At 41.5% G+C, this 14,017-nt stretch overlaps 1 protein-coding gene across 1 annotated transcript in view; it reads right to left on the bottom strand.

Moving 5' to 3' along the window:
- Positions 1–13,302, bottom strand: part of LOC129096732 (muscleblind-like protein 1) — a 42,990-nt gene extending 29,688 nt beyond the window's left edge. Inside the window, exon 1 of the mRNA XM_054605358.1 lies at positions 13,069–13,302. Within this exon, the coding sequence (XP_054461333.1) occupies positions 13,069–13,242 (174 nt within the window). The 5' untranslated portion in view covers positions 13,243–13,302. The remainder of the gene's footprint in view (positions 1–13,068) is intronic.
- Between the last annotated feature and the right edge of the window lie 715 nt (positions 13,303–14,017).

Below are 14,017 nucleotides of genomic sequence, written 5' to 3'. Positions count from 1 at the left end.
AGCTACACTAAGTGACTCCAACGCGTTGGCAGCGGGCACAGCGCTGCTCTCAGTGTCTGAAAACTGCATGAGTGGACACAAACAACAATACAAAGCCTCATGAGTACACAGGCATTTTTAATGTGCCTGCTTTGCATATGTAAAGTAATCATAGGCGGGATTTAATATCAAATGAAGATGTTTTTTTTCAACTGATTAAACAAGTCAGGATCAGATGCAGTAGAGTCAGAGGGCTGGAATGTTATTTTCTATTCTACTTCTGATGAGTCATGGAGGACATGGCAGATTATCACTAGACCACACCCTCAAGCGCTCAACTCACAGACTAGAAGGAGGTTGTCAGACGCCAGTAGAGACATCTTTTCTTGCATGCACACGTGTCTGCGCTCACACACACACACACACACACACACACACACACACACACACACACACACACAGAGACATACACACTCCTATTCTACTCCAATGAAGGGTGTCACTGTACTGGCATCAGCAGCTAGTGTCATTGCCTTGAGGTTAAAGCAGATAAGAGAGGATTAGCATTCATTACTCCATAAAGTGATGATACCCCCCTGCAAGCACACACACACACACACACACACACACACACACACACACACACACACACACACACACACACACACACACACACACACACACAGCTTCCCTTTTTAAAAGACAAACCGTCAAAGCTAAAATCACAAAGGGAAATAACAGTAATACAGAGCTACAGCATGTAATCCTTTGTACCACAAACAACTGCAGAGCTGGAAAATCCTCAAACTGAAGCCTGACCCAGAAACTTAAACAAACACAAAACAAGGAACAATCAATAGAACGAGAAACAGATGAAAAAGAGTTTCAGAATTTAATGTAAGATCCATCAGTTTATTTATGTTTTCATGCTGACGTTACACATTTTCCTGCGAAAGTGAGAGACAAGGAGACATAATAGAGACGGAGTCATTTAGAGGTTAGGGATATGTTTTGTTGGCGCAATACATCATGTAGAAGAGCATGACACAGTGCGTATTAATTCCCTCCCCCCACCCACACACACACACACACACACACACCGACGGAGCAGAGGACCATCACCACATCGTGCCATCGAGCTGCACACTCATCCACATCGATCCACATTGATCAAAGTCGGCTTGTACCACTTCAGCAAAGAGCGGGGTGATCGCCTTCCCTCAGCCTCCCTCAAAATGGACTCATCCGTTGCCAAAGATGACGCTGCCACGTACTGTATGTAGTCACAAAAGTAGTGTTGTGTATCATGAGCCAAAATTGGATTAAAAAGAGATAATGGTCAGATAAAAATGTGGCCTAAAATTTAATTGAAGCTACAATATTTGTTATTGAACAATAAGGATCTGTTGGTGATCCCTGTGTCGTTTAGATCACATATTTTGTGATATGTAGTCCAGTCTAGACTTTGAACATCAGCAGGTAAAGCTGCAGTGAGAGCCAGCACGGTGACAGACAGAGTGCTGTCGGCAGACCCAACACAACACAGCTGCTGTTTCCTTCTCTGATGGCTGAGCCTGATACCGCTGTAATCCAGTTATAGCCTTTTTGAAGAATCACAATGTCCAACAGCAAGCCCTGCAACATGCACCATAACAATAAAGGGATATTACAGACATTCTTCAATCTTGCAGGCGACGAACAGACGACTGACACGACTCCCGTTCACTTCCACACTTCTCCTCCTGTGTTATTACTTCCTGTCACCATAGACCATCTATCTGCTGTTCTTTCCTCTCCATCTGTCCATCACTGTCCATGTTACACCATTTGATGTCTTTGCACCCATCCATCACTCTTTCACTCCCTCTCACTCCATTTGGTTGCTGCACACTCTTTTTCCTCTCTGGCTATTATCTGCATGTTGACAACACCCTCCTGTCTGCCTGTCTCTGCAGACACATTCTTTGCCTCATATTTAATGTCATGATGATGCAATTACAGAAGCAGGCATTTCCGCAAACCAAATTGGCTGCTTGGGTCATTTATATCACAGCTTCTTTTTGTTTTTGCTGCAGAGTTGCATGACTTGCATGTTTCGGGGCAAAATAACTAAAACAAATGGGCTGCACAGGTCGCTGTAAGACAGTGATACAGAGTTGATGTATTAACTTTGGTAGGCAGAAAAGAGGTAAAGAGCACGCTGAAAGCAGCAAAAAAACATCCGCTCCATACCGGTCATAAAGGATCAATATTGCATGGAGACAAAGTGCTGCTAAACAGTGTGGTTTCTGTTAATTAGCACTTCTATAATGATCTCACTATCTCTTTTTTCTCCCCGTCTTTCCCCCACTCCGTTGCCCTTCTGTACTTCCCTTCCCAATCTCGCACTTTATTGCTTCCTCCCATTAAAATCATTTCTTTCCTTTGGCTTCATCACTTGTACATTGCTCTGTCTAAGTCTGTTGATTCCGTCTTCCAAACCAACGTACTCAGCAGAGGAAACAAAGCGAGAGGAGGCATCTGAGTTCTTTTCATAAGCCTGATAAATATCCCACTCCTGTGTTTGCGGCTGATGGCTCTCAAGGATGAGATTTAATGAACCTCTCATCCAACTCTGATTATTTTCTAATTAAAGGAGTGAGTGATGGGGGCAATGAGTAAATTCATGAATGCATGTTAATAACTGCGGGGAAGGGGAAATAAAACAACAAACCTGGTAATGACGGGCTCGGAGACAGAAGTCGTTCTCAGTCGAGCCTTGTTTACTGCTCTCCCTCGGGAATGGAGGTCATTTGGAAGAAAGAAACGTTTGCAAAACTTAAACAAATTACAAATCTAAAATCTAATTTTTTTCATAATGTTAAATATTAATGTGTCTGGTATTAAAATGTTCTGCGTTGCATTAGTTGCATCAATCAAGCTGGACTTCTTTGGTAACAAATTGAATATCTGGCATATATCAAGCATATTTTTTATTATGCTGAGCAGTAGATGGAGCAGTCAGAGATTATATGACAATTTATGTAGCCTATATTAAGTTTGCGGTTTCATTATTATAAAATAAACATGTCGTGTCTCACGCTTCAAGTCACTTTTGACTTCACTCGTCTGCCCTTTGATTTCACTTTGATCATCCAAACTCTCTCCGTCCAGTTTTAATTTGTTTAATTGTTCCTTTCTGTCAGGATTCTAGAGCTATCATGCTAAGCTTTCATAATGGCGCACGCATACATAATCATTTGAAAAATGCCCCAAAACACAGCAGTGAGCAACTTGCCCAGCCTCCAAACTCCAGCCTGTTGCATTCCCATTAACCAGGCAACAAAGCCTATCTAACGTGATTACCTACCTGAGCTGAATGCTCAAGATATCACAGGACTCTTAGTGCTTTACTGAGATCGTGTGTGCGGGTGACTGCAGTGGTGAGAAACATTTTGTGTGCTTTGTTTAGGGGTGAAAGTAGAGAGGATTACACATGAGCGATGCGACTTGCACCTGGGCTCCTGGAGATCAGATGAAGAGCAGAGGGTCAGTGACAGAGAGAGGAGGAAAAGGAGATGGAGGCATGGCATGGCACGGCATGGCATGGCAGGGGCGGACATATTTACGGCACCGCGCGACGGACAAAAGCAGGTGTTCAAGTTGGCAGACGACTTGATTTCCTGGAGTGAATTAATGCTCGGTTGCTCCCACTCTTCATCTACTTCTCCCTCCACCCCCGTACACCTTACTTCTCTGCAGTCTAATTCAAATGTTTGCTTTACCGCATCTCTCTCAAAGAATTACAAATGCTTTAAAAGCAGTCGAAAGACGGTGAGGTGGATAGAGAAGCGTGTGTGTGTGTGTGTGTGTGTTTTTGTAGGAGAAGGGGTGATCAGTTTACTTGGAGGACTCAGGGAGTTAGATTGTTGAGGGGGGGGAAAGGGGGATGAGACAGACTAACGGGAATGGATCAGGCCATAATTGATTAGATATTCTGTTCACGACAGCAGTAGCAGCAGCAGGAGCAGCAATAGCAAAGGGACGTCACGACTCAGCACGGAGAAAATGCTGATATTACCTTCAGACTGCCTAAACCTCCAGGGTCCTCAAACCTCGTACAAAACACCCAGGTGTAATGAAAACTATCTCAGTCATATTTCGGGATAACATTTGCATGAAGAGAGTTTGAGGCACCATTAATGGTTTGATAAGTGGAGAAATGATGGGTGCCAAAAGGTGAAAGAGAGACGGTTGCATGTGGTGAAGGGCTATTCCTGCATGCCCCTGTATGTATTTTGGCTCTGATGTTGTTGTGTCATGTCTCCATGCTGATGCAGCATGTTTAAAGATGGATATGTTTGTGTGTGTGTGTGTGTGTTTATGGGTGTATGCTGAGGCAGCGTATCCACAGATGGATGTAAAAATGGTGGCCTCTCTAAGGACAGAGAGACATTTAGAGGAGACATTTCAAGGGAGAACTCGCTCATGAATAGAGCCAGACAAAGTTAATAGCTGCTGGCTGTGTGTTCACTGCTTACTTTATGGCGATGTGAAGAGCCTTCTGTCATAATGTCCTGTGTAGGCTGAGCTATGTGATGAAGCAGGTATGGTGTATCTTATTTAATGGGGCACAAAATATGTTTTCAATAAACAGATCTGCAAAGTGCTGGATGATAACAGTTAGGAGTACAGGAGTTTAGCTAGGAAATCAGGAACTATATCTTTGGTGTTTGTTTTGACTTGTGAACTCATCGATTCAAAATTGTAACAGATATTATTTTTTATTTAGAGTAGCCCTCTACTTAAGTGCACAGTATGTCTAGTGGGAATCAGTACTAATCATGGCAAGCTAAGCTAACTAGCTTCCATTTTCAAGTTACGTTTACCTCTGTAGGTAAACATGGCAATATTATACATCATTAAATGTTTAGCAACTTCCTGATGGTCCTCTTATACCTCAAATGTTTCAGTTATACAGTATGTGTACATAACTGTTATTTATAAAGTCAAAATACTGATTGGATATTTAAGAATATGCACTGACCTTACTCAGTGAAACGACAGTTTCTAAGTCAATGCCATTATAAAATTCTGTGTTTTTTACCACAGTAACATTCATATACAAGATTTGGAGAAAAGAGAGCTCAGCTATAGGATAAGGAATTGCAGGATATACTCTGAGCTGAGGTATTGAAAATGGTGGATCAGTGCATATAAGATCACATCACAATAGACTGATTCATTTGTAAACGCATAACTTCTCTGTTTGGGCCCTCTGTCTACCCTGAGCCCGAATTGTTCACGCACAAAAGCAAGCTTTTAGTGAACGGCCCCCAAAAGGTATAAATTCAAACTCTGACCTCGCATGGTTGTCTTGACAGAGATAACTGAGGTTTTGGAGAACAATAAAGTCAATAGTGCCTAGACACAACAAACTAAATCTGCTTGTGAAAGTGTCTGGGATGTCTGTGAAAGATAAAAAAAGCACTGGATAAAGGAGGGATGGGGGGTAGGATGGGTTGAGTAGAGACAGATTAACAAAAGGTAATGAGAGGATAGGATGTGAGCGGAGAGCATGACAGTGGAATACAGATCCATAGCAGATTAACACTGTTGGAGTACGTTTTCCCTTTAAAAGAGTTCTTATCAAATATGCTGTCCCCCTCTGCACAGACACACACACACACACACACACACACACACACACACACACACACACACACACACACACACACACACACACACACACACACACACACACACACACATCTACCTCTGTTTTCTACTGGGCTCTCATCTCTATACATATTGCCTTTCCTTTTCTCCTGTTATCTGTTCTCTTCGCTTTCCTCTCTCTCTCTCTCCCGGTTGTACTCGCCCTCTTCATGCATTGGGTCTTTTCAAGGACTCTGAAGTATACGGTTTATGTAGGTCACCATGTGCTGCCTAGCTCATGTTTGAGTGGCTGTCTATGCAATATGAACATGTATGTCTGTCTGTGGATGTGTGCATGTGAGTTGTACCCAGCCTCTAATAATTGACCACTCCAACAGGAGAAAAAAGAGTGCTACTCATATCCTACATACATTGACCAGTGGTCACATATTTCTGAACATACTGCATTGATTGAGACGCTGGGGTTTTACGACACATACTGTATATTTAAATACATTAATGGTGTTCCTTTAGCTAGTACAATATGGTATTTACAAAAGCTGCAGTGTTGTTTTTTTTCTATTTTATAATTCTAAAATCCCATTAATAATTCAGGTACCTGTGGGAATTTTGAACAAATATAAAAAAGACTGTATCTTTTTTAAATTACAATGTGCTTCTCTAATAATGTCCCACATGGTAGGTAGTCTTTTTTCATTTTGTTGATTTGTGTATACATGCTTTTGATTGGGTTTAATGAGCCACACTGATAACTACTGTTTCAATGTTGAAATAGGTTTATAACGCTAAGCCTTTTTTTTGCATCTAGGGAAATAGTGCTTCTTATGCTCTCAACTTTAAGAAATATATCATAACACACTGGCACTGGCTCCACTTCATGACAGCTAATATACCCTTAGACGGGCTGTTTAAAGTGATTATGGGGACATAATACACAGCAGCTACAGCATAATGACACGTAGGAATGCTAATTTGTTATTGCAATAATAAGGTCACAGATTCTCAAGGACATGTGGCGTCACTAGCACAATCATCACCTTCAGGATAATCTCATGCATAATGACACCCAAAACAGTGTGGTAAGTTTAATGTACATAGCACCACGTTTTCATAAAGCCCAGTCAATAACAGCACCTTTACAGGCCTTTCAGTAAAGAACATGGCTGAGGAGTGCCCAATAAACTGGAGCAGATCAGCATATTCAACGTCTAAGTTACTACTGGTTTTGCTAAATGGCCAAGAGGCCTGAAACAGCATATATCAACTGTTCACTCAACGTCAACTGTTCACTGTTCAATTCACTGATCAAGTCTTCACACCTTTAAGCCACTGAGTGTGAAATCAACATCCCCGAGAAACCAAAAATATGGCAAGTTTGTCTTCAGTTAATAACAGTCAGGCGCCACACTAGCCAGAAAACTCTTGAAACCAAATGATTTTAATACTTCAACTGTAAAAGTGTTTCTCTGCCTTTTCTCTGTTGAACTTTTACTTTGTCTTTGTTGAACTTTTTCATTCTGACAACCAAACACTTTGTGTGACAATGAGCCAACAAGATTAAATCAAACCAATGGCTCTCTATCAAACACATTCTTTATGAGCCGTTTGTTATACTGGCTCTATATAAAGAGTGAAAATGGAAAATTTCTTGTCAGTCTGTACTCTGAATGCGCAATTAGCATAACTTAAAAGTTTATCACCAACAATACATGTTAAATTACCACAAGCATAAGGCAGTTTTTAATTACTGACAGATTGTGAATGTGACACACTTTATTTATTCTAGTTCTTAACTTCTAAACACTGAATGCTACAATCCAAAATACTTGTATTTCAGTGTGAAACTGTCATCCGTGTTGGACAGATTGCCGCATTGACCCTCACAACATTTACTCAACTGTCCTTGAACATTTTGCCAATAAACAAAAAAGTTAATTGGATGTCTTAGGCTTCTCAGACAGAAAATAATGAGAGTGTGAGACTACTGTGATAAAGCAAATGCTTTCCAAGCTTTTCATATTGATGCAGGACAGCTACCCTAACATCTGGTTACCTTCTATAAGTCACATGTTTGGGGATCACTGTTACACAAAATGTTCAACCATTGACTGAGGTCACACAATTTTCACATTTATTGATATACAACGTGGCATGGAGAGGTTGAAGATTCAATAAGGTATAGTTCAACTTCCTTATAGTTAATAGAAATTGGTAGTTTGATATGCTTTTAATTCTACCTAAATTCTTTCCATTCATTATGACAAACATGGGTCAATATTTTCTAAGTTTGTAAATTCCAGCATAAAATCATCATGGGGTTTTGTTTTATCACACATCACTTAAGCAGGTGGAGACCAGACTATAACAAACTTATGAATTAAATGGAAAATACACAGTGGGAGTAGGATTTTGTTAATATTAAATCCCTCCATTATGAATAACATTATGAATAACACCACACATGACATTGAAGTATATTGACCTACGTTATCTCAACATCAGAGTCCCAGGAGAAAGTGCTAAAAAGACCTAGTTGGAGGTTGAAGTTAAGGTAAAGCTGTGTGAATAATGAATTAGAAAAATGCACCCTATCCACTACACAAATCCTTTCTACAACATGTTTAATGTCAAAATGTCTATTCAACCTGGTAATGGCAGTGTTTCATCATTATAAATTTGTGGTGTGGAATTTGTGGGATTTTAATGAATATATTTGGCAGAACATAGTTTTGATTACAGGCTGGAGGACACTGAGGTTGAATGCTGGTAAGATGTACAAATTGCCACCCCTATCCGTTCATGTGAAGATTTCAAATAGTCAAAACCAAGTGCATGCAACATTTTTCTTTCAAACCTCTCCCTGCTTTTAACAGACAAAATTATTATCATTATTTATAGCTTTTAATTGTCACAATGCCCTAAAGAACCCAAAGTAATCACTACTAATACATATCCAAGGCCACTTTGAAGTTATTTCATGTAATGTTATTTTCTTTGAAGCACGTAAATTGGTAATTCCTGAGTGGGCTTGTTAGACTGCTTGTAACAGTGAGTAACAATCTCTCTCTATTTAGAGCTAAAATATAATGAGAACAAAAAGACAAATCTGTGTAGACAGGAAAACTGCTATTACAGCAACCACGCCCAAAAACTAAAACCAAATTATCTTGTATTCCTTTATTCTTCCTACATTTCAGTAGTAAGGAAACAAATAAATTGGATTATTTAAATTCAACAATATAACATTTTGGTTGCTTAGAGGGGTTCTGAGGATTTTCACTCACCCAATAGTTCAGCTAGCATCTCTACTCTTATGTTTCTTTTCATTGAGAACGGTGGCGTCTGACAGTTGCAGTGGATTCAAATTCAAATGTCAATAGACAACACTTTCTAACTGCCAATGCATCAAACACCGCAGTTTGGTCAGTGCTCTTTACTGCCTGACATCAATGTACAGAGGCACATTTTAGTGTGTGTAGCACACCTGCTTCTTTATTGCAATCTCAGAGCAATTGACGTGGTGTAAAGTGTAAGATTGTCCACATAGGGCGGGCTGGGTCAAAAGAACACGACAAGCCACAACAAGACTTTAATCCAGTACAATTTGTACAATTTGTGTAGTAAACAAAGACAATTTTTCAAGTCAGTTGGGATGGGAACGTGCTCCAATGAAAATGTTGAAAATCTTATTGAAAAGAAACATTACATTACATGCAAATTCAACCCACTGAGACAACTTCAGCGTGGCCATCAATAGCCAGTCCATCATGCTGTAAGGGAGCTCCTGCGGCTCTTTGGCAGACTCTCACCTGTTTCCCATCACAGCCTAATGGTGAGTTTATTGTATTTTGTCAGCCTAAATACCCCCGGATTCGCTTTTCATTCACTTACAATGAATGTCTCCAGCTGCTAATAGCAACATGCTGCAATGAATTCCTGTGACAATAGCCAAAAGGAAAAGCTAAAACTCCTTTTTAAAATGTTTCTTTGAGCAAAGACAGTTATCCGACAAGTCTAAAATTGGTTGTTCATCTGTGCCTTCAGAAAAACAGTTTATTTTTGAGTGTTTTCTGATCCAGCACCTCTCTGGATAAGGTTGTCATGCAAATAATAAATAGTGGAAAATCTGTTTTTAAGTTTTGTTAAAGCACACCTGTAGAGTGCTGTCAGCAAAACATAAAAAGGTAGTTTTAAGCATTTGAGCTACAACCAATCCTGCCATTTCTCTGGCGAGGACAGTCTATAGTTTCTCTGCCTGTGCCAAGGTTGACGATAACAACACATAAACATTTTATATGCTATAAGACTGATGAAGTAGTTGTTATAATTCAGCTGTCAAAATGCTAATTGAACCCATTCACTTCTATCCCCCCCTAATAACCCCATTGCTTTTCTTATATTTATTCAAATACTAGATGAGCAAATACGCACTTATGTGAAATCATTTTGAAGTTGTGCCATGTACCCAGACAGTTTCTTCACGTCTTTGTCAGGTTACTTTTCTTTGTTACTGTTGTGATTACAGAGTCAGTCTCTCTGTGATATCAGCCAATCCTACAGAGTCTCTGCCTCTGACTCATTTCCTGATCGCCTCTATCACTCCGTCCTCTGTTAACACCACCCATAATATGGAACTTTCCACCACATACAGAGCAGACCTTTTATCGTAATAACACCACCAGACTGAATGAAGTGTATGCAATAAAGACATCTACAGTACGTACAAAACAACTGGCAAGCAACTGGTTAATAATAAAAAGATACAAAACAACCTGCATTTATTAAACCTGAGAAAGAATGACGGCGTGAATACAAAGAGCCAGACAGAAAAAGTAAAGCTATCCATATGCATTTTCATTCCTCCAGCCACAGGCCCTCCGTTCCTTTCCCAGCCTGCATTTGCACAGGAATGAAGGGCGGGTGGTGTGCCAAATTGTTCAGGAGCACAAAGCCACGTGTACCATCTTCCATCCCTTTACTCCCTTTATTCTCTCCACATCCTCCTGCCTGTCCTTCCCTATCCCCTTGCCCCCTCCCTCCATGCCTAGCTACGTATTATAAATTCATCTGCAGACAGAGCAGATCTATCATTCTGTCATGGAGGCCGGGAGGGGAGGTAGACGGTGGAATGCCCTGGCACTGAGAGCAGGGAAGGGCGCTGAGCATGGTGCTACGCCTCCTCGCACATTCCCTGCTGCGCCTGCTCTCGCCCTCTCCGGCTCAGCCTGCGTGTCTGTTTTCATGATCCATGAGGTGCTTATGCAGCCCCCCCCCCCCCCGCTTTTTCCACTCCTGTCTCACCTGTACCAACCCAAACCCACCCAAGCCATTGGAGCTCCAACCAAGCAGCCCAGCACTGTAATAACACAGTGCCTGACTTAACAAGAAATCCCCCAGTCTGGCTTGACTGACTTCCAGCTCTGGTCTCCAGTTTCACCTAATAACACCCTGCTTGCCAATCGGATAGGAGCTAAATTACAGGACATGTGAACAACGTGGTAAACAGAACTTTAGGGTCCAGAATCATTGTTCGACTTGAGCCAAAATACCCAGATTGACTGTGCTGATATCACTGTATCTGACACATTTACAGCATCTGGAATAATGAGGCAGCAGGCTGAAATACCGCAGTGTGACAGTCTGTGTGTGTGTGTGTGTGTGTGTGTGTGTGTGTGTGTGTGTGTGTGTGTGTGTGTGTGTGTGTGTGTGTGTGTGTGCACATGTTGTGTTTGTGACTTGTAGTCTACATAGCCTGGCCTCATGCATATGTACTTATCTTTGTATAATATACTGTCTTACTAAAGGCCAGTGTTTATGTTTGGCTCTCAGCCATGACACATGCAGCCACAGCTGACTCTTTACACACTCTCCTACTGTTGTGGTAAATTAAAAGTGTGACCAGATGTATATCCACAGTGTAGGGGCTCCATAACTGTGAACAGTGTAGCGTTTGTTTATGATCAAGGGATGTGAGATAATGTGTTTTGCAAATAGCATATACATTTTAAACTCTCCTCTACTTAAGTTGACATGTTACTTTGCCACTGAGAAATTATGTTTATAAAGTAGCCAGCACATTTCGAGAGAAATTAACTATGAGGATTTTTTATCAACTTGTTATCAAATGTTTAATACTAAAAAACATTCAGTGGCAACATATTTTCATTTGTTCTACCCCTCATGATAACGAAAACATGATTAATGACTAAAAATGTTGTTTCTCCAATTCTTTGGTTATCTCCAAATACCTGCAAACCTAGTGTTATTCTCACTGTTTTTAGTTTTTAGTTTGCAGGCTCAAAACTAAGATGTTGACAGTGGTAAACAAGATACCTGACATAAATAACAGCTTCACAAACTGCTTAAGTTGCTGTAGGATCTTCATTTATTTCCAATTTAATTAAAAACACAAACCTCTCTGACTTAGTGATGTTGTTGCTTAAAACAAACCACTCATGTGACTCAGGACTCAAACATCAGTCTCCGGTGTCTCATCATCCACTCAAACTACCTTCCTGCAACTTCTGTTATTGCTCAGATCATTTTGAAGGATTCCCAGGATTAGGATCAGTGGCATTATTGTACAGTAGCATTTAAACTGAATTTGTAAGAAACGAGTTGTTTGACACATAACATGACGAACAATAAAAAATCAAACTCAGGCCATTTTGTTGCAGTCTGCTGACACTATAGACATTCTAATCAGCTGTGCCTTTGAGCATCAGGAAAACATTTTTTGCCACAATGAATACGCACCGACCCAGTCCATTCTATTTTCCTTCCTCTTTTGATCTTCTCCCCTGTTTGATTCCCCCCCCCACTCTGAGAGAGAGAGGGAGGGAGAGAGAGAGAGAGGGGGGTCTGCATAGTGGGATTGTGTTGTCCCAGTGCCAGGGCAAAAATAGACAGTATATTACAGAGCCTTCTGAGAACACCCCACTGTGCTGCATGACCTCGAAATAACACAGATACATATACTCTCAGACTCACATACAAACATGAAATACACAATGTGCTGCCCTACTTCTATATTTCCTATTCAGCCTGTTGATGTGACGATCAAACCACACAGACTTGCCAACTGACAGTCCTGCACTAATGTTATGTGCCAGTGAAGGAAACTCTGAGTCTGATTCACAGATGTTAATGTGATTACTGCCTCATCTCAGCTTACCAAGACACACACGCACACTCTAAAAAAGTATTTATACACATATGTATTCCCCCTGCCATGGCTTAACCTTTTGTTTAAAGAATGAATCCCCAACTACACCTTTTCTTTAGGTCTAACAAGGGCCAGCATCCCCCAAAAACCATGAAATCAAACTTAAAACTTCTGAAGATAATGCTTGTCAACACAAAAAAAAAAAAAAAAAAAAAGAGAAGCAATGGCAGTGATGAATGAAGATCACAGGTGTTTGTCATACTCACCTTGAGTGAGTCGAAACAAGCAATGACTCTGCCGTTTTCCACTTGACAGCTCTTGGCAGGGTGGGCGAACTTGCACTCGCTGTCCGGTCGTGAACACGTTCCTCTCTGGAATTCCCGACAAACCTCCAACGTCAGCCACTTTGTGTCCCGGATCTGCGTCATGTTCATCGCCATTTTGAACCAGGCAGGAGTGGGCGATTAAGAATAGATATCCAGCAAATGCAATTATGTGCGTCTGTTCTGTACCTCTCAATTGACACTGGGGCAAATGATGAGAGAGAATAGGTAAAGGACATGGGGGAAAAAGCTAGTTTTGAGAGGTTTTAGTCCCCAGGATTTGATTCTGAGGTGAAGCCTGTGAGGCCTGGGACTCGCCTACCACCTGCGGCCCATCCTAATAGTCTGTTTGCAGCTGTAACAGGAACCCTTCACTGCCTGTCACCAAAGGCCTGGCTGGTGACGGCCACAAGGGCTTGCTTTGAAATCTCTCTCTCTCTCGTTCTCTCAAACACACACACACACACACACACACACACACAGTTCTGGTTTTCGCCTTGCTCCTTGGCTGAACTGTCAGATGAGATGAATGGTGAAACACATTATCGATTTGAGCTGGCCCATGATAAAAAAAGATGCAGGGCTGCAGGAGAGGAGGAAAGAGGAGAACGACGAACACAAGGTGGGGGATGAGGAAGAAGGCTGTGGTGGACAGGAGGAGCACAGAGACTCCTTCCGCTCACAGGAGCCGATGAAAGATGCCTTCAGAATCGGGCTCTGTCTGCAGATGAGGGGGGAGTGGTTGACTTCCACAGAGGAGGGCTGAGTGGCATGGATGGAGAGAGGTCTGGCAGGCGGACGGAGCAGGAGATGGAGGGAGAAGGAGGAAGGTGTCAGTGGTGTGGAGACTGGCTAAGGGGACGGGTTTGGCAGTCCTGGGGCTTCTGTTGTG

The sequence above is a fragment of the Anoplopoma fimbria genome, chromosome 1 (genome assembly GCF_027596085.1).
Source record: "Anoplopoma fimbria isolate UVic2021 breed Golden Eagle Sablefish chromosome 1, Afim_UVic_2022, whole genome shotgun sequence".
In the NCBI taxonomy this organism is placed as follows: Eukaryota; Metazoa; Chordata; class Actinopteri; order Perciformes; family Anoplopomatidae; genus Anoplopoma; species Anoplopoma fimbria.
Note: the sequence above shows the minus strand (reverse complement) of the source record. Positions and strands in the feature narration are given on the sequence as shown.